The sequence below is a fragment of the Impatiens glandulifera genome, chromosome 3, assembly GCF_907164915.1.
Source record: "Impatiens glandulifera chromosome 3, dImpGla2.1, whole genome shotgun sequence".
In the NCBI taxonomy this organism is placed as follows: Eukaryota; Viridiplantae; Streptophyta; class Magnoliopsida; order Ericales; family Balsaminaceae; genus Impatiens; species Impatiens glandulifera.
Genome location: NC_061864.1, coordinates 30,414,076 through 30,441,038, shown reverse-complemented (window position 1 = coordinate 30,441,038; position 26,963 = coordinate 30,414,076). Strand labels below are relative to the sequence as shown.

General features: G+C 32.7%; 1 protein-coding gene across 1 annotated transcript; it reads left to right on the top strand.

Moving 5' to 3' along the window:
* Nucleotides 1-21,305: 21,305 nt before the first annotated feature.
* On the top strand, nucleotides 21,306-26,413 carry LOC124932056. The gene is made up of 2 exons (XM_047472658.1): nucleotides 21,306-21,568; nucleotides 21,653-26,413. Exon 2 carries the CDS (start codon nucleotides 21,973-21,975, stop codon nucleotides 26,392-26,394), a length of 4,422 nt encoding a protein of 1,473 aa, XP_047328614.1. The 5' UTR covers nucleotides 21,306-21,568; nucleotides 21,653-21,972; the 3' UTR covers nucleotides 26,395-26,413.
* The last annotated feature ends 550 nt before the right edge of the window (nucleotides 26,414-26,963 follow it).

The window sequence follows — 26,963 nt, the reverse complement described above, 5'->3', positions numbered from 1 at the left end:
CCACCGAGATACTTCCCGAGACCAGAGTATTCTAGAGATCTGAACATGTCGACCACCTCTTGTTGATCGAACGTATAGACAGAAGGAAAATCCACCTGCAAAGTGCAATGTCCGAGGGTGATTCTCATGTTTCCCATTTTTGAAAGAAGACGAACAGACACAAGATGAACAAGGGTTTTTAGAGAGAAGATCGAAGAAATCTAGGGTTTTTGAGAGATTTGAGAGAGAAAAACTTTTCGATCTTATGCACAATGTCCTTATATAGATTTCTAGGAGTCGCATGGCTCAATCGTCACTTTTCCTAGGGGTAGGACCCATTAATTAATATTATACGTCCTTTCTAAAGAGTCATCATTAATTGTGGGGGTATATTAGTCATTCGCTCTTAACTTGAAAGACACGTGTCTTCATGTTATTAGGAGATGACTATTTTATGTTTGAGTGGAAAAATTAGATGTCACGCCACGTGGGACAGGTATCCTTGATCAATCTAATACACACGTAATTAGATGTTTTTCTTACTTCTCCAATCTATGAGATCTAAACGTCTATTAGACGCATGGGTCTATTAGACGCATGTATCTAATCACGTGTCTCATAAACGTCTAACGTTTATTAGACGTAGACGTCTAATTACACATGAACAACACGTATTAGACGTGTGTTTGGTTAGGCGTGAGCATACAATTGCTCTTGTCTTATAAACATCTAAACGTCTATTAGACGTCATCGTCTAACCGCGCAGGTTATTAACTAAAACACATAGACTTAGATGCATAGAGTGTAAGTAAAAATATGTCTAAGTACATGTTTTTTAGACGACCTCGTCTAATAGACCGATTAAAGCATTTTGTCTGCGTGTATCTTTATTTTCATAATAAATTTTCCCTCTCATTTTGTGCATGTACAAAATAAATAAATAAATGTTTTGAGGTCCTTAAGACCAAAAATATTTTTAAAACATGAAAACACTTAGTCCTCAGAAATGGCAAGGGACATTGTTGATCTCCTAAAATGTATACTCAAAAGAGTATGCTCCATGCTTCCTTCCTGCAGCTTTCCTGTATCACCTACACAAGAAAATATTTACAAGCTTTGGTACCCACATTCAATTGGGTACTCGATCAATCAGTCCCTTAGGAATCCATATTTGAATAATTTTGATGGATTTCCCATTTTGTGTTGTAATTAGTGCGTATGATTTTGACTTAGCAGACGTCTTCCTGCTAGCCACTAATCCCTTAGATTTTGAAGATGATTTTCTCTTAATACTCCTTGACTTTGAGTCAGGTTTTAGATTGCCAGACTTGCTGGCTGCTTCTAACTTATTTTTTAACCAGCTTACAGTTGGCGGAACATAAGTTATTTCATTCTTCAAAGCTACCTTTTCATGAATTGGGTCAGATTCAATGTCAGTTAAACTCCCTTTGACAAAACTTATTGTCTTAAGCTTGTTAGTTGTTGATTTTAACTTTTTGCGAGATTGGTTTGGGTCATCGCTATCAAATCCTAAACCCGATTTAGATCCCATAGGCTTCAACAGACTGATCTGATATTTGACAGCTTCTCCAGACCTTGTCCACGCACTAACACCATAGTTTAACCTTTTGTTTTCAGAAGAAAGAGTTTAAATCTGTTCCTTGAGTATCTCATTCTCAGATGAGATCTCGATCTTGTCTTTTTCAAAAGTTTTTAATTCACGAGTTTGAGACAAAAATAGATTGAGACACTTTAGATGAAGATTTTATTTCATTTAGGGATTCTGCTAGCTTTCTGTACTCTATGACCATGTCATCTAGTGCAACTATCAGTTGTTCCTTTGAAATTTTTTTAGAGGAGAAGTTAAATACCTCACTTTCCTGAGTTTCTTCTTCTTCTCTTGCAATGAAGCAAGCAACCTTGTATTCATCACTGTCACTGGATGAGAAGTAAGAGTCCCTATAGTTTCGTCTGTTCTTCCCGTCCCCTGCCATATGAGCCTTCAACTCCTTTTCTTCGTCCTTCTTCTTCTCATCACGCTTCGGCTTCCGACATTCCGACTGGTAATGACCTAGAATGCCACAGTTAAAACACTTAATATTATCTTTGGATTTCTTATTATCATTAGAATTTGAAGAGATTGAGTTAGAGTTTCTCTTCTTCATGATGTTGCCAAACTTCTTCACGAAGAGAGACATGTCATCGTTGCTGAGCTACTGGGCAACTGTCTTCATATCAGGAGCAGCAGGTGACTCTTCAGCAGTCACCAACACTTTAGCAATGATAATGGATGTGGATTGATCTTCTTCAGTCCTTGAGTTCAACTCTAAGTCATATGCCTTGAGATCAGCAAACAGATCGAAGAGCGAGATCTTGTTAAGGTCTTTGGATTCCCTCATAGCCATCGTCTTTATATCCCATTCCCTCGGCAGAGCACGTATGACCTTGATAGAAATCTCCCTGTTGTTATAGGTCTTGCCGAGAATAGAGAGATTTGAGATGATTTTGCTGAACCTTGTGTCAAACTCAATCATTGTTTCTCCAGGACGCATCTTGAAACTATCGAACTGTTGAGTGGAAACCATGATCTTGTTCTCCTTTGTTTGCTCATTGCCCTCACACAGTTGGTTAAGTCTGTCCCAGATCTCCCTAGCATTGTCACACTCAATGATATAGTTGAACATACTGTCACCAAGAGATCTTTATAGAACGTCTAATTTCATGTTGTTGAGGTTATTTTCCCTCTTTTCTTCACTGGTCCATTCAGATTTCTCCTTATCAATCTTGATGGGACCATCTGTGATTACGCTCTACATGTCGTCATGAAGAGAAGAAAGATGAGCACGAACTCTCTTCTTCCACACAATATAGTTTTCTCTTGAGAATGTGGGGATTGTGGTAGAACTGGAATCTTTGGTTATGGTCGTCATTCTTAATGAAAGCTTGAGAATAGAAACATGGCTCTGATACCAATTGAAAAGATCGGTGGCACCAATAGAGGCAGGGGTCTAACTATTTATGAACTTCGTGCAAAAACAGTTTGATAGAAATCCTGTTAGGAATTTGTATCACTTTCAATTTTTTACAAACCTTTGCAAACTCTTGAACGATTCAAGTGCGGAAACGTTTTCTCAGGTTTGAAGCTAAGAACCGATGAAGAAGAATATGACAGAATGTAAATAACACAGAGAAATGTTTATGGATGTTCGGAGCAAAATTCTCCTACATCACCCCTTCTTCCAACCACCGAAAGGATTCACTATAATTTTCTTAGAATCAAATACAGTTGCAAAGCTAGCTCACTGTTGAACAGAACAGACTCTGTTCAACTTATAGTATATTGAAGAATATCACTCAGCTAGACAATACTTTGATTATATCTATCTTTTGATGTAAAAACACAGTAAGTAAGAAAGCAATTCGTAAGATTGTAAGTTCAGTAGTTCGTTCGTGTATCAACTTGTGTGTATTCGTCCGTTGTCCTTGAGGATCTTTAAATAGAGAACAGGTACCAACGGTCGATTCTTCTGGAATGACACGTGGAAAGCACCCATTGGAAAGCCTCCATAGTACACAAGTACAATAGACTCTGCATAAAAATCGTGGTCGTACCAATCTGGTAGTGCGTCAAATATTTTTCTAGAATTGTCTTGCAAGAAACAAGTAGTGGGAAGAATATTTGCTTACGTGGCATTAATTCATTGGATGTAACTAGTTTTCGTACTGATCTGCACGGATAAGTGGAGCAGGAGTAGCGTATAGCTAGTTGATCGTGGGTAGACGGATGTTAGCTTCAAGCAACTGCTGAAGCAAGGCATTAGACGTGCTTCAATTAGACTGACAAGTCTAATGTAGTTAGACGCCCCCGTCAAATAGCAGTATCCATTAGACCACCAAGTCTAATGAAGTTAGACGACACGTCTAACTACGTGTCCATTCAGAATAATCTGAAGGAGTTAGACTACACGTCTAACTTTCATCTGTTAGACGACACGTCTAACTACGTATCTGTTAGACACGTCTAACTATGTCTATTAGACTGCACGTCTAACTACGCATCTGTTAGATTGCACGTCTAACTACATCTGTTAGACTTTACGTCTAACTACGCATATGTTAGACTACATGTCTAACTATGTATCTGTTAGACTACATGTCTAACTACGCCTATTAGATTACACATTTAACTACGTCTGTTAGATTGTACGTCTAACTACGTATCTATTAGACTGCACGTCTAACTATGTATCTGTTAGACTACATATCTAACTATGTCTGTTAGACTTCACGTCTAACTACGTCTGTTAGACTGCACGTCTAAATACGTATCTGTTAGACTGCGCGTCTAACTACGTATCTATTAGACTGCACGTCTAACTACGTTTATTAGACTACACGCTTAACTATGTATCTGTTAGATTGCACGTCTAACTACGTATCTGTTAGACTGCACGTCTAACTACGTATGTGTTAGACTACACGTCTAACTACGCCCATTAGACTGCACGTCTAACTACGTATCTGTTAGACTGCACGTCTAACTACGTATCTATTAGACTGCACGTCTAACTACGTATCTGTTAGACTACATGTCTAACTATGCGTGTTAGACTGTACGTCTAACTACATGCGTCTAATAGTCAGTAAGTCTAAGTCTAATGAACCTCATTCAGACTTAAGTCTAACTTAGCACGTTTTGATACACTTGCACAAAAACAATTAGACTACTTAGTTTCCTTCTTATTCAAGTTTTACACAAACTCATCATCAAAATTCTGTTAGTCAAAATGATTTGATCCTTAATCAAAATAATTTGACCCAACAGCCCTATTATGATCTTGACCACCACATGAGCTGCATTGTCTCCGGACCTTACGAGACTCACATTGGGATGACATACGCTTTGTTATTATTATTTAATTATATTATCTTAAAAATATTTATTTTAAAATATTATTAAACATATTTATATATATCTATACAATTTTTATATCATATTTATATTAAATATATTTAAAATAATATATTCATAAAAATTAATATATTCATAAAAATTAATATATTCATATTATTTATTTTAAAATATATTATTTTTTAATTGAAATCCTTTATTAATATTTAAAATTATATATTAATAAAAAAATTAAAAAAATTAATATATTAATATAATTTATTTTCAAATATATAATATTTTAATTTAAGTCATTTATTAATATTTAAAATTAAATTAATAAATATATATATATATATAACATTGCATATATATATATAATATAATTATTAAATAATATTATAAATATAAAAAAATATATAAGTTAAGCGTATAAGCTGAATCAAAAATACCCAAACTTAACGATTAAATAAGTTAAATTATTAAACGTACATACAAATAAGATGAATAAGTGTAAGATGCTAGGCTTTCTTATTACTCAAAGAGGAATATGAGTCGACCCCTCTAAAGTCGAGGTAATTACGGCTATGCCCACCCCTCGAAATGAGAGAGAAGTCCAGGGCTTTCTCGATAAAATTCAGTTAATCATTCAATTCATTAGCAAACTGACCCTCACATGCGATCCCCTATTCAAGTTATTGAAAAAGGATCAGAAATTTCAGTGAGATGAAACTTGTCAACAAGCATTTGACAAAATCAAGGACTATTTAAAGTCACCACCGGTCCTTATGCCATCGAGGCCCGGCATTCCCTTAATTCTCTACCTCATAGTGACAAATTAGACTATGGATAACCTATTGGCTCAAGAAAACGAGAATAAGCTTGAGATCACCGTTTATTATCTAAGCAAGAGAATGACTATATACGAATTAAACTATTTGTCACCTAAAAAAGTATGTTGGGCACTTGAATGGGTCACCAAATGATTGAGACATTATATGTAAACCCACCATATCAAACTGGTATCTAGGTTGGATACAATCCATTACAGTATGACATCACTATGACCCTTTTCTACACTGGGCATTGATGTCATTGGGAAAGTTTATCCCCACACGTCAAATGGACATGTGTTCATACTCGTAGCTATCGGCTATTTTTCTAAATGGCTCGAAGCAGCGTCTTATAAAATTATGAAATCTACTCAAGTGGAAAAATTCATCTGCATCAATATCATTGCCAAATATGGGGTACCTCCTGCCATTATTTTAGATAACGAAAAACACTTTCAAGGAAATGTTTTATCCTTTCTCAAAGAGTTCAAAATTGAACACCACAAATCATCGCCCTATCGACCCCAAACTAACGACGCGGTTGAAGAAGTTAACAAAAATGTGATTAGGATCATCAAGAAGATGACCAACACATACACGGATTGACATCAAAAATTGCCATTTGCCTTGTGGGCATATCGTACAATTTCTCAGACCTCGACAAATGAAACTCTCTATTCTTTAGTATACGGTATGGATGACGTACAACCTATAAAGATTGAAATCCATAAATAAAGAGTCCTTTTGGAGTCCCAAGTCATTGAAAAAGACTAGATAAAGTCTCAATATGACCAATTAACATTGATGGAAGACCATAGGTTGGATGCATTATGCAAAATCTAGGTTTACCAAAAATGAATGGCCAATACCTTTAATATAAAGTTCAATCCTAGAAACCTAAAGAAGGTTACTTGGGGCTCAAACGAACCCTAGAACTGTTAGACCCTAGGGGAAAGTTCTAACCACGATAGAAAAGACCCTTCCTAATTAAGAAAATCATCTCTAGAGGTGCGGTCCACCAATCTATAATTGAAGGTGAAAAGTTTATTGCTCCAAGCAATTTAGACACACTTGTAACACTCCCACAAATCTTCTACATCCTGGTCCCATAGCTTAGCACGTGCCATGGTGAGGCGGACATGTGGCAATATGGGGGAAAATATCATATCGCGGGGTGGCTTGAGGTTCGATGCGTTTCAACATTGGTTTGCGTTCTAGGCATCTTTTAAAATGAAATATTTAGCTTTTAAAAAATTTTGAAAATACCTGGAGCGGTAAGAAATTAATTATGTAAAATTAATTAATTATTTGTTCAAATTTTAAATAATTTAGGAGGCTAAATATTAGTTTAGCTAGAACCCGGTTTAAATTAATCAAACATACCTAATTTAAAAGATTATTTATTTGAAAATCAAAGTCGATATGAGATTTTATGAAAATTAATAAAATAATATGTGTGCAAACGTATTTATATTATAGTTTTTGAAAAAAGGTGATTCGTTGATTGTTTACGCTCGGGAAATGACTTTCGCGCTATGCCCTCCACGCCCTCCTAAGGACGTTTTCGAAAATTCTTCTAAAATAAACAAAGTCTGGCTTTTATAATTCCAATTATAACATTTATTACCTTTAATTATTAGTCTAGATATCCTAAGTAAGGATGGTCTTTAAATAATTGTACAAAATTATTTAAAAGGGGTGTGTACCTGTTGCGTTGGTGTTTAGATTTAAAAAAACTTGAAAATGTCAAAGGAGAATGTTAGAATTAAAAAAATCAAAACGGGGCCTTATCCAAAACATTAGTTTAGGAAACATTCCAAAAATATAAAGAAAAACATTTTCTGATCTTTCGGGATTATTTGAAAATGAGTTCGGGTTCCAAAATTACTAAAATAATTTTGCATTTTGAAAAGTGGAACCAAATATGCCTTAGGATAAGAGTCCTAGAATCTGGGATCACTTTGGCCAATCTAGGCTTGGTCGGGCTCGGTGAAGACCGGGGTGGTCCGGACTAGGGCTTGGTCGCATGGGTCAAAGGACCGGATAACTCGGTCCTAGGCTCGGGAGAATCGATCCCAAAATCGGGTGGCTCGATCGAAGACCTAGGAGGCTCGGTCCCAGGTCAAGTCTACCGGTCTATGTGCTCGGTTCGAGTTAGGTAGTTATCGGTCATAAGTTTGGGGTTAGGGTTAGGTTTACCAGTCCTAGGCTAAGGGAGGGCTCATTCTTAGGGTTATAAACATAGGTCCTATGCTAAGTGAAAGCTCAGTCCTAGGGTTAGAAAACTCGGTCTTAGGTTAAGTGAGGGCTCGATCCTAGGAATAGAAAACTCGGTTCTAGTCCTCGGTCCTAGCAGAAGAACACCGGTCATGGTCCTTGGTCCAAGCTGAAGAAAATCGGTCATGGTCATCGGTCCTAGCTGAAGAACACTAATCATGGTCCTCGGTCCTAGCTAAAGAACACTAATCATGGTCCTCGGTTGTAGCTGAAGAACACCGATCCTAAGTTAGAAAACTTGGTCATGGAGTTCGTTTTCTCGGTCCCTACTAAAGAACAAGACCAGTGATCACCGGTTCTAGGCTAAAACCTTAGGACCGAGTGTTCTTGTTTTGGTCCAAAATTTCAGAAGTCCATTACTTTTGATTGGGATCATGATATTATGATCCGTAAGCTACAATAAGTTCATATGATCATGAAAAACAAAAACCCTAACATAAACCATGATTTTAAAGTCCTCACAAAGATCAATTTTAAAACACCATTTCTAAGTCAAATTTTGGGATCTTTCAAATTTGGTCATTTCAATGTCTGATTTTTGTTCCATTATATTTGAAATGATGAATATAGATGATCTTAACCAAAACAAGAATATCATAACATCATTAAAATAATTTTTGAAGATTGAATCAAAATACAAAAAATTTCAAAAACAAGATTTGATCAAACATTATCAAAATATTGAAACAGTTACTTGAAATTCATCATAGCATGTTAACTATAAGAACTAATTGGATCAAAAAATCTGGAATAAAACCAAGAACACAGAATTTCAAAAATTCAATTTTAAAACTTAAAATTTCAAATTTCAGTTTGATCAAACATGATCAAAACATGATTACAATTGCTTGGAAATCATTTTAACATGTTAACAAACATGTATAGCAACTCACTAGAATTATCTGTAAGAACTGGAATTTACCGTTTTTTAAACTCACTAGAATTGAAAGCATTGTAATCAGATAATTCATTTACGTTTTTAGCTTTTATTTAGAATGTTACGACATTAAAATCATTCTAGGCCTGTCTAGAATGATCTCTTAAACTCGTGGTTTTTTCCCGTTTTTGGGAATTTTTAATAAAATAACGCTAAGTCGTTTTTCCCCAAAAAAACATGTATAGCAACTAACTACATCAAAAAATCCAGATTAAAACCAAAAAAATAAATATTTTAGAAATCCAGTTTTCAAACTTAAATTTAAAAAAAAAATATTTAATCAAGTTGATTTCATCGATTTCTCTTTCAACAGAAAGTTCATACATGATGTATATAATTATTCTTAACAAATAAATCACACAATCAAGCTCAAAATAGATCAAATCCGATCAAACAATAGGATTTTGAAAAGCATTCAAATTTTACAATCACAAATCATGATACAAATGATGTGGATGCATTATAACAACGGGAGAACACTCCTGGGGTGTGTTGGCAGCTATTCAAGGGCCTGGATCAAGACTTGGATTGTCGGAACAGGTTTTGACAAAAACTATTTCGTCGGAATCTTCAAATCTTGGATTTAGACGATGAAATTGGGTGATTGTTGGATGATTGTTTGATGGTTTGGTCTATAGACCATGAAGGACTATTTATAGCGTAGATAGGCCAGTTGAGGTAAGTCAATTCAAGATGGATTTGACCTCCGGAGCTTATCTTCAAAGTTCTATCCAGCAGCTGACAGCCTTATCTAAGGAAGCAAAAGGTTGGAGGATAAGGGCGAAACATAGGCGTCAATGAGGGGAGCACATGGCCGAAAAATCAAAGGATTTGATCGTTTGTGTAGGTACCTAGAGCTTCTAGAAGAATCGCGTTGGCGACGATCGCGAGTCCAGCGAGATCACGATTCTAGCGGAGAAGACAAGTCAAACAATGTCATTTCGAGTGACGGAATGATGGGTTTCGTTGGGTCCGTTAGCGTCTCGGCTGTTGAATGAAGCATGGGCGCTCATCTGATGGTCCCGATTCCTACTGCAAAGATTAAAAATGATTTATGCTGACAAGATTATTAGATTTTATTTTTATTTAAAAGGATTATTAAAATCGATTTTTAATTCTTTTTTAATTCATCTGTTCACCAAATATTTCACAAAAATTATTTCTGGAATCATAATAAAAATTATGATCATAATTTATTTATTTTAGTATTTTTAGGAATTTTGGGTATTTTATTTAATTATTTTAAATCATAAATTAAACATAATTCATTATTAAATCACAAATAAATATTTTAATCTCTTATTTGGTCTAATTTGGGTCAAATAAATAAAATATTTTATCCTCAAATTATTTTTGGAATTTTGAATAATTTTCTTAATTAGGGTTTAATTATCACAATAATTAACCCTTAATTAGGTTTTAATTTCTTCTTTAAGTTATTTCGAATATAAAAATTCAAAATATTATTTTAATATTATTAAAAAAAATAATATTATTTGAAAATAATGTAAGTCAAATTATCATGCTTGTAGAATGCTTCTCTCGAACCGAGTTTGAATAAAACAAACTTAGTTTTTGGAAAACGTGGGTTTGAGGTTTGATCATAAAAATTTGGACCCTAACCTACAATGAAGTGGAAGGATAAAACTTGGATGACATCGAATGTCGGTGAGTAGTCATAACAATGACTCATGGTTGGGGATATCGCGTGATCTTCCTTTGCATGTTGTCTTTTGCTGGGGATAGACTATCACAATAGTCTTATCATGTGTTGGAAAGATAATAAGATGCTGTTAGGGATGAGTCATGAGAATAGTTCATTATTTCCTTTGTTGAATCTTGTTGAGGATTGATTATTACTATAGTCATATCATGCTGAGGGGTAAGCGAGACTCTAAATAGGGATGGCTTATCATAATAATGTTGTCATAACAATGACCGATGGTTCCTATAAGTAGATAGGGCTCAACTGGGAAGTGAAAAAGAACTCTTTGTGGGGAAGAGTCTCATGCCAGTAAAACTACATATCAAGAGGTAGGACATTCCTGAGGAATTCTCTCCTAAGAATAAAATCCCACTGGGATATAAATAAAACTCTCGGGATTAGTGATAATAATCATATCATGTCCATCAACAGATGGAATCCACTAATAGAGATTTAGTCATAACAATGACTCTCGAGGAGCATGTAATGAGATAGAACTTATTGTATGAGATAATATCCACAACTAGGACTTTTCTAGGGAATGAAGAGAATTCTCTAACGAGGATGAAGGAAGATCTTCTGGGTGACGTGACAACAATCACATTGGGTAGTGATGACAATCACTCTATTTAGGGAATATAGTAACCATTGCTCCGTGGGGATGACAACAATCGTGCTGAGGATATAGATTATAACGATGACCTATAGAGAGGAAATGTGATAACAATCACTCTAGTGGGGACTAGTTATAATGATGACCTAAGTGGATACCTATATGAAGATAGGAATTTGTCATGTCCCAAAATTCTATTTTTCCCGACCGAGAGCGTTCGGTCCTAGCTAAGACTTGCGACCGAGTGTTCTGACCGAAGATCCTGCAGATGAAGGATTTTAAGGAAAGTATTTTTCTATACGTTTTCTAAAACCCACACAGTACTATTTATTCATGTATTTTATATAAACGATGCATATGATTTCAAAGCATGTTTTCATTGCAAGTCCATGGTTTTCTAAAGAAGGATGGTTTTAAGTTAAGGGCTATGGAATCTAAGAGATAATCATGGAGCAATTGACGGATACGAGAGGATGGCTACCAGGATGAGCTTTAGTGGTCCGATGCTCTCAAATATGGCAGGTGGAATTGACGAAGGGATGTCCACCCTGGAGGATCATCTCTCCGGGCTAAGGGTCCCGAATATGTGCTCAAGTATGCAACTATACATGATTGACTAATGAGATACCCTTAAAAACCCTCATGGATGCAATGTCTTAAAAGTGTTCTTATATATGCTTGCTGGGTCCTTAGACTCACTATGCTTGTGTGGTGTAGGAATTCAACCAACGGATTTTATGACAGATGAAGGAAGAGTTGGAGCGGAAGCGTGGTGTCGGAGATATGTGTGGAAGGAGGGACCGAGACCGTATGACCGACTTTTATATCAACCATTTCAATGATTGGGTCAAATAGGCACCCTAGAGCTTCCGCATTTATGTTCGAAATCACGTTGATTTAGATGCATGAAAGTAGGAAATTAGGGTGTAACATGATCACTCTGGCAAGGATATGCGAAAACAATCACTCTGAGGGGATATGCTATAATAATAACCTTATAGTCGCCAATCTATTGGGGATAGGTTATAACAATAAATCATATAGATGCCTATCAGAATAGGGCTTTTGAGAGGTCCTATACAAAATGACCTTCAGAATTGATTGAAACATCCTACTTCCGTTGGGGATTGTTCACGAGAGGACCCATACTGATTGGAAGCTTATCTTTCTTGGACCTGACAAAGTGTCATTCACAATTGGGTTAAAATCGTCGACTTTGTGGGGATTTTAACATTTAGGAAACTTTCCCCTAGAGTTTTTCCCTTGGTCTTGCAAAGTGTCCTTCATAACTAGGTAAAGTTAGTGACTCTTTGGGGATTTAGGGAATATTTTAACATAAACTTTTTCCCTTCGGCTTTACAAAGTGTTCCTCACGCAAAATCTCTCGGTCATAGATCGGTATGATCGGTCTTCACGTAATTTGTAGAAGTACAGAGTTTCGATCTAGTACTTCTTCGTGTAATCATAGGTGATATACTCGTTTGATTTCTAACAATTATTAAGATAGAGCCTAGGTACCCTTTGGGGTGATGAACCTGGTAAGGTGGACTATTATGAAAGTTTGAAATGTTATAAATTAAAAATTATATAGCCAGAGATATTTATTTATAAATTAAATTTGATCCCCATCAGAGTCGCCAAGAAAGTTGTAACCCCCAAATATGTCCCTTATGCAGCTTATCACATGTCGGATAACACGTGACAATAAGGGGGAATTTAGGGTGGCTCGAATTTCGATGCGTTTTAACATTGGTTTACGTGTTAGTCATCCTTTTAAAATAAATAATTTTATTTTTAAATATTTTGACAATACCCGGTTGCTTTTAAAATTAACTATGTAAAATAATTAATTTTATTCAAATTTTAATAATCTGAGGATTTATTATAATTAAATGACAGTTTGATTGAAATTCAGTTTAAGTTAATCAAACATAATTAACTTAATAAAAGATTATTTATTTGAAAATAGAATCGCCAAATAATTTTAGAAAAATCAGTAAAATGTACTTTATACCAGAGTTTCCATAAGGAGTTCGTTATTTAGTTACTATCGGGAAAGGGATTTCGCGCTATGTCATTCGTGCCCGTTGAAAACGATTGTTTTTAAAGTAAAAGTCTGGTTATCAAAAGATTTTTTTATAATATTTATTTCCTTTTATTAGTAGTTTGAGAGTCCTAAACAAGGATAGGTTTAGATTACGTAAATAATTGTACAAATTATTTAGAAGTGTATATTTGTGATTGCATTTAAAAAAGATTGAGTATAATACCTAAAAATATCAGAAAAGTATTAGAATTTAAAAATAAACTTCAAAGGGGGCCTTAGCCAAATTATTTGTTTAGGAAATATCCTGAAAATATTTTGAAATTATTTCCTGACCTTTTGGGATTAATTGAAAATAGATTGATGTTCTAAAATTACAAAAATAATTTTGGATTTTGAAAGGTGGAACCAAACAGGCCTTAGGACTGGAGTCCTAGGGCTTGGGTCTATTTTTCCTGGTCTAGGACTAGATAGGCTCAGGATACTCGGCCAGAGGACTAGAGGGTTCGACGTTGGGGTTCGGGAGGTTCGGTCCTGAACTCGGATTTTTTGGTCCTAGGTCTGGGAGTCTTAGTCCCATATCAAGATTTCTCGGTCGTGAGACCTAGGAGTCTTGGTCCCAAGTCAGACCTCTCGGTCCTATGTGAAAATCCTCGGTCAGATTTCTTGGTATTTGCTCAAGAACACTAGTAATTGATCTTGGACCTAGCTTAATTTTTTTGGTCCTTGGTTCCTGTTAGGACCGAGAATTCTCGGTCCTAGTTCTCGGTCATACAGTACTCGGTCCAAGAGGACATAATGTTTTTTATTTGGTATGAAGATGGCAGGTTTGTATCTTTTGATACAATTCATGAAAATATGATATGTAAGTTGCTAACAACTCATATGGATGTAGGGATCATAATCCCTAATCCTAAACATGATCAATCGAGCTTTAAGACGGTCAACTTCTCAACCCAATTTCTAAGGAAAAATATGGGAACTTTTGATTTAGGCCATCTCATGGTCTAATTCTTGTTCAACAACTTTCAAATGATGTTTATAATCGAACACAACCAAAACAAGAACATCAATCAAGCTTTGTAACAACTTTTAAAACTGAAATTGATTTTTTTTTTCAAAATTTTAAGTTCGATCAAATATGATCAGGATGTATGTAATATGATTTAAAAATCATCCTAACATGTTCACAAACATGTTAGGCAACTATTTGAAATAAAATTCAAGCTCAAGAACACGAAATTCAAAATTTCCATATTTTCAAATCAAATTTGGGTTTTATTGATTTGGGTTGAATTGATGAAATCTTTTTCGACAGAAAGTTTAGAAATCATCTAAGGATTGATTTCAACTTTATAAAGCACAAAATTGAGCCCTAAATAAGATCAACCCAATCGAACTTAGAAAAAATCAATTTTGAATCCTAACTTGAATTACAGTAGGTCTGGAAGCTTACTAGCGATTGGAGAACACTTCAATGATCTGTAAGAAACTTTCCTAAGCCCTTGATCAAAGCCTAGGTTGTCGAAATGATTTCTTCAAAAATACAGTCGTCGAAGTTCTTCGAAATTCTTCAAGAAGGCTATGATTTGTGGATTATGTTCCATGGATTGGAAGAAGAACACATATGGAGTGTTTATACTAAGCTAGGTCGGTTATTGAAGTCGAATTCATCTTCAATTTTTCTTCTAAAATCATTCTTCTCCATTTCTGTTTTGTCCTTATCAGCCTAGTTTATAGGGTAGGTATTGACTTCTGATCATAGAGGAATTGAAGGCAAGGTAGAGACGTGCACATTGGTGAAAGAATGGAGGGATAAGGTTGAGTAATAGCAGAGATAAGGCTTCTGAAAGGTCGTTGATGTTGAACGCGTTTCTCCGGCCTCGCGAAGAAGACGAACACAATGACGTCGTTTTGTTTAAATAAATGCACTATTTGCGATCAGTCCATCGCCAGGCGTTTCGTTTGTCGTTTGGGCGTCTAGGCTAACAGTGTTAGCGTCCCCGTTAGATGACCCGGTGGGGACCTGTCCGCGCAATGCTTTGGTTAAAACCGGTTGCATGGCGTCTTTCTGAGCGCTAGATGAAAATCCAACAATGATATGATTGATATAATATCAGCTGCAATGAAGTACTTTATTTTCGACCACACTAAATCAATAGTTTTTATTTATAATATAATGGTTATTTGAAATTGAATTTTTAACCATTTCTTGCGTTTTTCTTCACCAAATTAATAAACAAAAATATTTTTGACAATATAATAAAAAATATGTCTTTTTTGAGTATTTTTTGATATTTATTTAATTGTTTTAAGCCATAAATTATAAATAATTTATATTTAAAATTATAATTAAATTATTTCATCCCTTCTTGGATTAATTTAGATAAAATAAATATAATATTTTCATCTCAAATTATTTTAGTTTTTTTATTTAATTTTTCTAATTAAAATTTAAATATTACAGTAATTAATTAATCTTGATTTATTCTTAATCTATTCTTTTGATTATTTTAAATTAAAAAATTCAAAATATTATTTTAACATTATTATAAATTAATGATATTATTATAAATTGGGGGTATATTAAAGTTTTAATGCTTACACGTATATTTTTTATTTAATTATTATATTAATTTAATTATTTATTAATATTTTTCCAATTATCTATTATAATAATTTATTATTATAAAAAATAATTAAGATACTATATATAACAATTTTATTGCCACATACTATTTTAAAATTATTTATAATATATATATATATATATATTAATTTTAAATATTTTTATATTTGTCCAATTATCTATTATATTAATTTATTTATTTTTAAACAATTAATTATATTTATTTTTCTATTTTTGATAAATATCAATTCTTATTAAATTTGGTCATTAATTAATCAAAATTATTATAAATATAAAAAATATAAAAAAACTTGAATAAATTATTTAGATAATGTTTTAATATTTAAAATTTTCAAATAAATATATATTAATAAAAATATATTAGACTCAAATGAAACTTAAATTTGATTGATAATTTAATTCAAAATTAAATGTTTGATGAATTTTTTTCTAAACTATTTTTTCTTGCCTAATGAATTTTGTCAATTTATATGATTGGTTCGCATGCATTATATCTTCATTTTAGATATTTCTAAACTTTATATACTTTATGAATTAAAAAATATAAATAAATATTAAATTTGGATTAAATTTAATTTTCAAATTAAAATAAATTCAAAGATTTGAATAATATTATTTTTATTTAAAATATTTATATATAAATAATATTTTGTTTATATCGTTACATGGGCATAGAGTTGACCCCAAGTTTTGGGCTTCCACAACTAAAGATGACACTAAGTACCTGTATGCCTGATACCTGTGGGTACCCAATGATTATGTTCGGGTATTTTAAATCGGGTTCGAGGTCGGGTATAGGGAGGGGAGAAGGTATCCGATCGGGTATTGGGTCGGGGATGAAGAGTGTGTGAAACTCAAACCCGATATCCGACTATATTAATATATATATTTATTTATTGCTAAATTTTAATTTGATCTTTCAAATTTCATCATTATCTTTATTATAATTACATAATTTAATTTGATTTTATTCACACAGTACTTCACTCTTACCCATGTTTCACTATTTCCCATACTTTCTTTTTTATTATAAAAACGTATTTTTCCTTAATATCACACTTTTATTTTCTCTCTTCGTCTTCAATTATCAAAAAATTATCTCTCTTATCCCTTCTTCATATGCATCTCTTAATATTTTTTAACATTTCCTTTAACTTTCTTCTTCAATTATAATAACAACAAAGTTGTTATGTTTTTCGACATCTATAAATACTATATAGGTAAATAATCTTTATATTTTTTTATATTTTGATATTACTCCTTTAAAGTTATTTATTGTTTAGTTATTCATTAATATTTTTTATTTTCATTTTAGTAAATGGAAAATTACCTAGGCGGCCTTCTAATTATTCTGATCATTTACTTGTAGCCTTCAAATTATTTTTTTAAACAAATCGTCCTTCAACTTTTAGAAAGGTCACCAATTGCCCTTCCGTCAAATTTTAGTTAAACATAACGACTTAAATTTAAAATATTATTTTTATATATTATTTTTAATCACTATTTTTTATATTTATATCTATAATTATTATATTATATATATATAATATTATATATATATATATATATATATAATTTATCATTAATTTTTATATTTATATAATTATGAAATCTCTTTTATATATATATTATTTATTTTAATCTATATATACATAAAATAAAGTTTAAAAATAATTTATAATATATATATAATTTGTATAAATTAACTTTAATCATTAATTTATATATATATATATATATAATATTTTAAAAAATAGTTTGAACGTTAAAAGTAATTGAGTAGTTGAATGTCACAATTACTTTTAACCCTCAAATTATTTTTTAATATATATATATATATATATATATATATATATATATATTAATTATTAAAGATAATATATATATTATAAATTATTTTTAATTTTTATTTTATAGATATAGATATAGGTATAAATAAAAATAAAAAATATTCATATTTTATCTATATAAAAGAGATTTAATAATTATACAAATATAAAAATGAATGATAAAAGGATATATATATATATATATATATATATATATATATATATATATATATATATATATATATATATATATATATATATATATATATATATATATATATATATATATATATATATATATATATATATATATATATATATATATATATATATATATATATATATATAATGATTAGAAATAATATATAAAAATAATATTTTAAGCTTAAAACATTATATTTTAACCAAAAAGTTGACGGAAGGGTCATTGGTGACTTTTCTAAAAGTTGAAAAGACGATTTATTTTAAAAATTAATTTAAGGGCTAAAAGTAAGCGATCAAAGTAATTAGAGGGATGCCCGTGTAATTTTCCCTTTTAGTAAAATATATAAATTTACACTTTATTCGAGTAATGGAGTATCCGTTAGAATGGGAAAGATATAGAGAACTCGTCGGGTTCGGGGTCAGGTAGTAAAATAAAAATTGGGTACATGGATGAGTACTTCACTATCCGACGGGTAGGCTACCCGGGACCATCCCTAGCAACAACCACTGTTAGATAAAGATTGATATTTTTGTTGTTACCTTAGGTCTAATTTTAAAAATTAATAATAAAAATTAGTTTTTGTTAGATTTGAACCTAAGACTAAATAAAAGTTTTACATTATTATCTTCAACTACTAAGTTAACACTTTATATTTAAGACTACAATAACTTTAATTAAATATCTTTAATAAATAGGTTGCCCTGAGGAGTGGATTGCCCTAACCCGAGGGCTTACCTCAGGGTCGGTCCTGCACAGGATCCATAATAGTTAATTTAATGATTTATATTTATCATTTTGAGCTAAATTGATATTAGTTTTTGTAGATTTTGTTTTGGATTTTAATAACTTTGTTCTCTCTATCACGTCTAACAATCAAATTACTTATTTTATCAATTACAATATTTTTTATTTTATCTTGTAAAAAATTGAATTTTAAATACAAAAGAGCGTTATAATAGTTTAAAAAGTTAAAAAGCTCGAATAATTAAATTTTTTTTTTATTATCGAACAAGTTTTTTGGACAGTTCATGGAATCCTACAAGAAACAAAATGTTACAAGCATATGAATATTATTTTATATGACTTTTGCCAATAAGGGAAAGTTTGCACAAGAAGAAAAAATATAAAAAATCATTCAACAAAGGATTAACTCAAAATTGGACAACTTTAGTTCTAAATTTGAGTTTATTTGTGACCAAATGATTTTGAAAAACAATTGATTGCATCTAGATAAAATATTGAATTTTGTTGTATCTAGATCATCTTATTGCCTTTTTATGTACTTTGAAGAACATAGTGGTGAATGTAGTGGTGAAAGTAGCTAATATGTTTTTATATATTTTTAATATGGATGATTGTAACCAATTTTAATTTTATAATCAAGTTCTACGTTTAAGTTTTTTTTTTTTTTTTTTTTTTTGTGTCTCATCTTATCTTAAATTTATTTATATAACTTATTATGGCTGTTTTATTTCTGTTTAATTTACACATTTAACTAATTATTTTATGTGAAAACAAAGTGGGGGAGGATAAAGGCAAACAAACTGATTGCAAGGGTTTGCCGTGAGGAATGCTAGAGGGTTTAGGATTCCAATTTGAAAACCTACCAATGATATGGAGGGTCATATTTTTACCTATGGGTACATTTGAAATGAGTTTTCTAAGAAAGTAAATATATAATGTATTTGAGTTGTTGTCGATCCCATAATAAAATAATGAAGTTTTATAGATTTGTTTGTACATTCTCTAAAATAACAAATATTAAATAAAATTAAAATTAATTAATATTATAATTTAAATAAAAAATATAAAAAAATATTAATAATAAGAATAATTTACTAATTCCAACCCACTAATTCATTTCCATCAATTATATATACATTCTAGTTCTCCGCCTTTTTTATTACTTTACCGGTATAACTTACTAGTCAGATATATAAGCCATTCATATTCTTAAAGGCAGTTAATGCAATAATCAAACAAACCCAGATAACTGATTCGATAGACCTTTGATGGACGCTTCGGGAAGAAGAAAGACTGAAAGTCTTTGGAAGATTAAGGGTTGTAGAAAGAGAATGCTTTAATTTTTGCTAGGCCTATATGGTTAAACTGAGTAGAACATTAATTTTCCACTTTCCATTAATTTCGAATCGTTACAAATCCAGCAAAATCTCCATATAACAGTACTAAGTTGAACAGTTGATCTGATCATTCGAAAATGGCGACACAGAAGGAACACATTGAGAGGATTCGAAGAGAGAAATATTCCATCGGAGGGGAAGCTAACTCACTCAGAGATGATCTCAATAATGCTGTTACTTATCTCTCCACTGAGCTCTATGCCAAAGACGTCCATTTTCTAATGGAACTCATTCAGGTACATAAATTTACATGCAAATTTTATTTTCTGTTTTAATGCCTTCTTCTCTATCTATTTCTGTATTTCCACTAATCACTTTCCAATCACCGATCAGTGTAGACTTCATCCTTCCTTTTCTATTTTGCTTAAAGAGAATTTTTTTTCTTCTTTTTATTATTATTATGGGTTTTCTTAGACAAAATATAGGTCTTGTATAGTTTTTTTTTTAAATAATTTGTGAATTATTTATGAGAATGAAGTATATATATATATATATATATATATATATATATATATATATATATATATATATATATATATATATATATATATATATATATATTGTGAAAATGATTAAAAAAAAATATTAATATATTTAATAAAATAATAATAAAAAAATATATAGAGTATTTTAGTTAATAATTAAGTGATAGAATTAAATAATAAAGTTAAATATTTTTTTATAAGATTTGAGATTATATAAAAAAAAATTACTAGTGATATACATTTTTTATTTAATTTTGATTAGAGGACATTGAGGTGATGTTATTTTATTTTTTTTAAATCTAAACAAGTTGAGTTTTTTTTTTTACTTTGTTTTTTTTAAAAGAAACAAAACCCTTAATATTAAAGAGATAAAGTGTTTAATGTTCAATATTGGGCTATATTAAAACATTATTTTAGAAAGATAGTACTACCCCACTATCATGTCCCCAATTTTATAATGTTTAGAATGTGACATTATACTTTAAAAACAAAACAATGTTTTACCTAGAATTGTTGAAATGAGAACTATTTTACCTAACCATCAACATATTGCCACTTCTTATGACAAAATATAGAAGAAATTTCTATCCTCCCCAAATTTATCCCCAAAACATCTAATTTGGACTCTGCTTCTTGGTTACAAGCTCAACTGTCCATTGTTATAATCTAATAGACTTTCAAGCTCTTGATCAGTGATTATTTGTTCAATTGATACATTTGATATAATTATAATTTGACTCAAAAAACTATCTTGATTTTTGTTTTCAGAATGCTGAAGACAACCAGTATGATGAAGGGATTGCGCCCTCTTTGGAGTTTGTGATAACATCTGAAGACATTACAGCAACCGGGGCTGCATCCACTTTACTCATTTTTAACAATGAGAAAGGGTTCTCACCTAAAAACATCGAGTCCATTTGCAGTGTTGGATCATCCACAAAAAAAGGCAAACGCAAACAGGGCTATATTGGGGAAAAAGGTGATTGATCTTCTTCTTTCACTATTTTTTTAAGTTCAATTTCACTACTTTGTTTTGACTTGAAATGCAATTGATTTAATTCAGGTATTGGGTTTAAAAGTGTGTTCTTGATCGCACAAAGGCCTTATATATTCAGCAATGGCTATCAGATAAGATTTAACGAAGAGCCTTGCTCAGACTGTGATGTCCGGTATATAGTTCCAGAATGGGTTGATGATTACCCGACCATTTCCACCATTGAGAAGATCTATGGTTCTAAAACTCCAACGACTACAATTGTCTTGCCACTGAAAGATGACAAGATCAAACCTGTGAAAAGTCAGTTATCAACTATTCACCCTGAGCTTCTGTTGTTCCTCTCCAAAATAAGAAAGCTTTCGGTAAAGGAAGACTGTGATGATCCCATGCTTCGCACAATCACTTCAATATCCATTTCTAGTGAAACCAATTTTCTCTCAAGGAAAGACATTGATGCAGATTCTTATTTGCTTCATCTATCTTCTGATGAGGAAGGAGAATGTGGTTACCATATGTGGAGGCAACGGTTTCCTGTAAAACCAGAACATCGAGTGGATAAAAGAAAGGAAGTTGAAGATTGGGTTTTGACTTTATCTTTTCCTATTGGGCAACGGCTCAATCGAGGATTGAACTCCCCTGGAGTCTATGCATTTCTTCCTACTGAGATGTGTTCCAACTTTCCATTCATTGTGCAAGCAGATTTTATATTGGCTTCATCTAGAGAAACAATTCTTATGGATAATAAATGGAACCAAGGAATTCTTGGTTGTGTGCCCACTGCCTTTGTTAATGCATTTAGTTCTTTGGTCAAAACTTCAGAAGAAGACACTCCTGTATCCACTTTGGTTTCCATGTTTGACTTTTTGCCCATCAACAGTTCTAGCTATTCTGTGTTGAATGACGTGAGGGAAAAAATCAAAGCCAAATTGGTTGAAGAAAGTATAGTTCCTATTGAGTCGTATACAAGACAAATGTGTTTCAACAAACCAAGTGAAGTGGGTAGGCTTAATTATGATTTTCGCCGTATATTGGTTAAGGCTGAGAAGCAAGGGGTTAATTTACAGAGTATCTCGTCACATGGAAAATATATTCTAAATTCTTCGTTTGATAAACCCAAACACAATGACGTATTGGACTTTTTGGGGTTAGAACAGGTTGAATTTGAGTGGTATGCCAAGTTCATAAGAGACTCTAATTTAATCATGGGTGTATCAGACGAGGTTTATTTGGAGCTTCTACATTTTATGGCTAAGAATTGGAATTCTCAGTTCTGCAATACTAGCCTGAATGACATCCCAATTCTGAAGTATGTAACTCTACATGGCGATGTATCTTTGTTCACCCTAAATCAAGCTTTAAAAAACTATTTTGTTTATTTTTCATCTAAATGTGATCAAATTTCATGGTTGATCGACTGGAACAAGGAATTTGGATGCAAGGAAAACATATATTTTATGCCTATGCTTACTCAACAATTACTTCATCAGTGTTCTAACAAGAAGATGGTTCTCGATTGGTTATTGTCCAATGGTAATGTACGTGAGAACGATGTTGGCTTGTATGCAAGTCGTTTGATTAGTTTTATCAACAATGATGAGAAACTAGCCATTTCCTTCATGCATTTCTTATATCATTCAAATTCACAAGGATATTTGACAGATCAAAATATTAGAAAATTGTGTCCCCAAGTGCCTTTAGTGGATATTTACGGGACTATACATGTGAATTGCAGTGGAATTCTAGTTCCTTCGCATGAGAGCAAATGGAATGGCTTGCTTGGAACCAATCCATGGAAGGAAGAAGGTTTGATTGAGCTATCAAAAAGCTATCTGGCTTCTGGTCTATATGCAGGTAAATTGACTGCTTCAAGTGAGCTCTTTAAATTCCTAAACAATTATTTTGCAGCCTCAGATCTCCCTTTCATGTATCCACCTGATGCTACGATTCCCGCATTGTCGGGCCCTCTAACAAAGGAAAACGCATTCTTGCTATTTAATTGGATCCGTTATTTGAGACAGAGCAGACTTGGTATGCCTGAGAAATTTTTGAAATGCATCAAAAGTGGAAATTGGATGAAGATATCATTTGGTACATCCTCTAGTTATAGGTCTCCTGTGCAGTCATTCTTGCCGAGTTCATCATGGGGATATCTTTTACAGCATGAAGACTCTTTTCTCATGGATATTCCAATAATCGATAAGACTTTTTATGGTGATGAAATAATTGAATACAAAGATGAGCTCAAACTAATTGGTGTCATGTTTGAATATGGAGAAGCCTGTGATCGTGCTGGGAAGTATCTTATGTCTTTGGCAGCTTCTTCTGCCTTTAGTAAAGAGAATGCTTTTTCAATACTGAAACTTATTAGGTTTCTTAGGGAAAAACTGTTGTCACCTGTTGATTTTATTAAAAGTGTGAAATATGGAAGTTGGCTAAGAACTTCTAAAGGTGTTAGATATCCGGTGGGTACTGTTTTATTTAGTCAGGAATGGGAAGTTGCATCTCAGATAAGTGACATCCCGTTTATTGACCAAGATTACTATGGCCAGGAAATTCTATCTTTTAAAGATGAACTTGAGTTATTGGGTGTCATAGTTCAGTTCAACAATAATTACCAACTTGTTGCTGATTGCTTGAAATCTTCAATATCTGTTGGCAGTTTGAGTGCTAACTGCGCTTTGTTCATATTGAAATGCATTCGCAACTTATACTTTAATACCAGTACCTATAGGCAGTGTCTTGCTTTGAAAGAGAAGATTAGTTTCAAAACAAACATGGGGTACATGTCTCCAACTGAGTCGTACTTGCTAAGTTCTCAATGGGGTAGCCTTTTGCTGGTTTTCAATGTTTTCCCACTAATTGATCTTGATTTCTATGGTAGCAGTATTTCCTTGTACGAGAATGAATTAAAATGGATTGGTGTTAAGGTGGATTTTGAAACGGCATGCAAAGATTTTGGTTGCAAATTCAAGGATCTGGCATCAAAAAATTGCATCAGCAGAGACAATGTCCTCTCGTTTCTCGAATGCTGGAGAAGGCTTACTGATTTGGGTTTTAGAATTCCAGAAGATCTCAATAGTTCTATCAAGAACGTGAAATGGTTACGAACTACTCTTTGTGATTATCGGTTGCCTAAAGAATGCATTTTGTTCGGGCCTGAATGGGAATCTATATCTGCAATTGCTCGGCTCCCATTTGTTGATGACAGTGAGGAGTATTATGGTAAGGCCATCCACAGTTATACGGAGGAGTTGAAAAACATGGGAGTTAATACTTCTTTTAAAGATTGTTATAGCTTTGTGTTTGAGGGACTTTCTTTAAACTCTAATCCCCGCAATATAACTCCTGCAAATGTGTATTCTCTTTTAGAATCCATCAGAAACTCACAACTTCAGAACAAGCCTCTTCCGGAGTCTCTTATGAAGAAATTAAATAAGAAATGGGTAAGGACGACTGCTGGCTACCGGTCTCCAAATGAGTTCTTGTTTATTGTCTCGAAGCTGAACTCCTTGAAACAACTTGATGGGCCATTTATTGATGAAGAATTTTACGGGCCCAAGATTACATCATACATGGATGAATTCAGGGCACTGGGAAATAGTTCTAACATTTCCCTTCTTGCCAGACATTTAGAATTTCATTCAAATCTTGAGACTATTACTCGCGTATACAGTTATTTGAATAACTGTAATTGGGAGTGTGGAGATGATAGAAGTGTAAAAATTTGGATTCCAATTGATAGCGAGAATGGGAAGTGGGTGGCTGCTGAAGACTGTGTGATAAGTGATAGTGATAATCTCTTTTGCACTGCCTTTAATGTTTTAGAGAAATTTTATGGAAAAACATTGCAAGATTTCTTCTCAAAAGCTTTTAAAGTTAAGCGTCATCCTTCACTAGATGATTATCTCCGACTCTGGAAGACTTGGGAAGGTTCACGTGAGTCTCTGTCTCAAGCAGAGTGTTTCGCATTCTGGCGGGTTGTAAATAAGAATTGGACTATAACGACGGAGAAAACTTTGACAGAAGATTTGGTGAAATTGCCTGCTTACTCTGGATTGAGTGATATCATACTTTGTCATAGGGAAGATGTGTTCATTGCTAATGAACTTCGACTGAAGGATCTCTTTCAACTCACTTATTCGAAACCATTGTTTGTGTGGTATCCTGAGCCTAGTTCTACACTATTACCGCGGGAAAAGTTGCTATCAATTTACAGAAAGTTAGGTGTACGGACTATAACTGAATGTGTAACAAAAGATGATTCATTGATTTTGGAAGAGGTTAAGATGGAAAAAGTTGCCCAAAGCAAAATTTTCATTTGCAAAGCCTTTCTCAAACTCATTCTAGGTTTTCTGGATAATTCATCACTGAAAATGGAATCGAAGGAGAGGCATGAATCTGTTACAAAACTCCTCAATGCCACAGTATTTCAAACAGAGGAACCGGTTACCATGAGCTACAGTTTGCCTTTATCGAATGGGGAGAATGTAAGTGCTTCACTGACAAGGATGATTGCATGGGATAGAGAAAATTCCAAACTCTTTTATCAGAAGAGTGATGGGTCGAGGAGAGGTTACAGATCCGTGATTGAATTTGTAACTTATTTTTCTGAAACCATTTCTGAAGGTCTGTTATGGGAGCATAATGAAGATCAAAAGTCCCAGTTGGCCGAACTTATCAAGATGGGGTTGCTACTCAAACTAGATGAAGATGCCATTGATTACTTAATGAAAACAAAAAATCTGCAGATTTTCTCAGAGGATGACGAGTTCCTTTCTCGGTCATTCCCTTCTAGATCACCTGAATAAAAACATGCTAGTAAGCCATGGAATGGTATGTAAGCTCTTCTTTTGATTATATTTCAACCTTTTCTTAAAAGAGTAGTTTATTTTGTTAGTAATTTGCTTTCACTTTCTTTGCTAAAATCTCAGTTCTTCATGTTATGCATTTCAGTTGCCTTTCTGTTTTGTTAGAATGGAAAGATCTATTTATTAGAGTTAAGACAATATTTAAAGCATAAAAAATTGAACGAATGCTGTTACTTAATATTTTAAAATCTTTCCACCATATTGCAAGGATAAATTGCTTTGACATGTTCACTACAAAACTGAAAAGGGGAAGATAATTCTTCTATGGTTTTCTACCTGTCCTATGACAATAATTCTTCTCTGTTTTTCTTGTTTTTTGAAAGCTAAGTACTTGATGTTGAACATATTTTTATTGTTTCTTCGTGCTGTTAGAATGCGGTCATGAATCTTTATCTTATCATCACCACAGTCAAGTTTGTAAAGCATTTGTTCCAAGTTTAATTTACTATTTGTTCATCTTCCTCTTGTTAAATATATTTAAATGTAAATTTTTCTTATTGTAGAAAGGG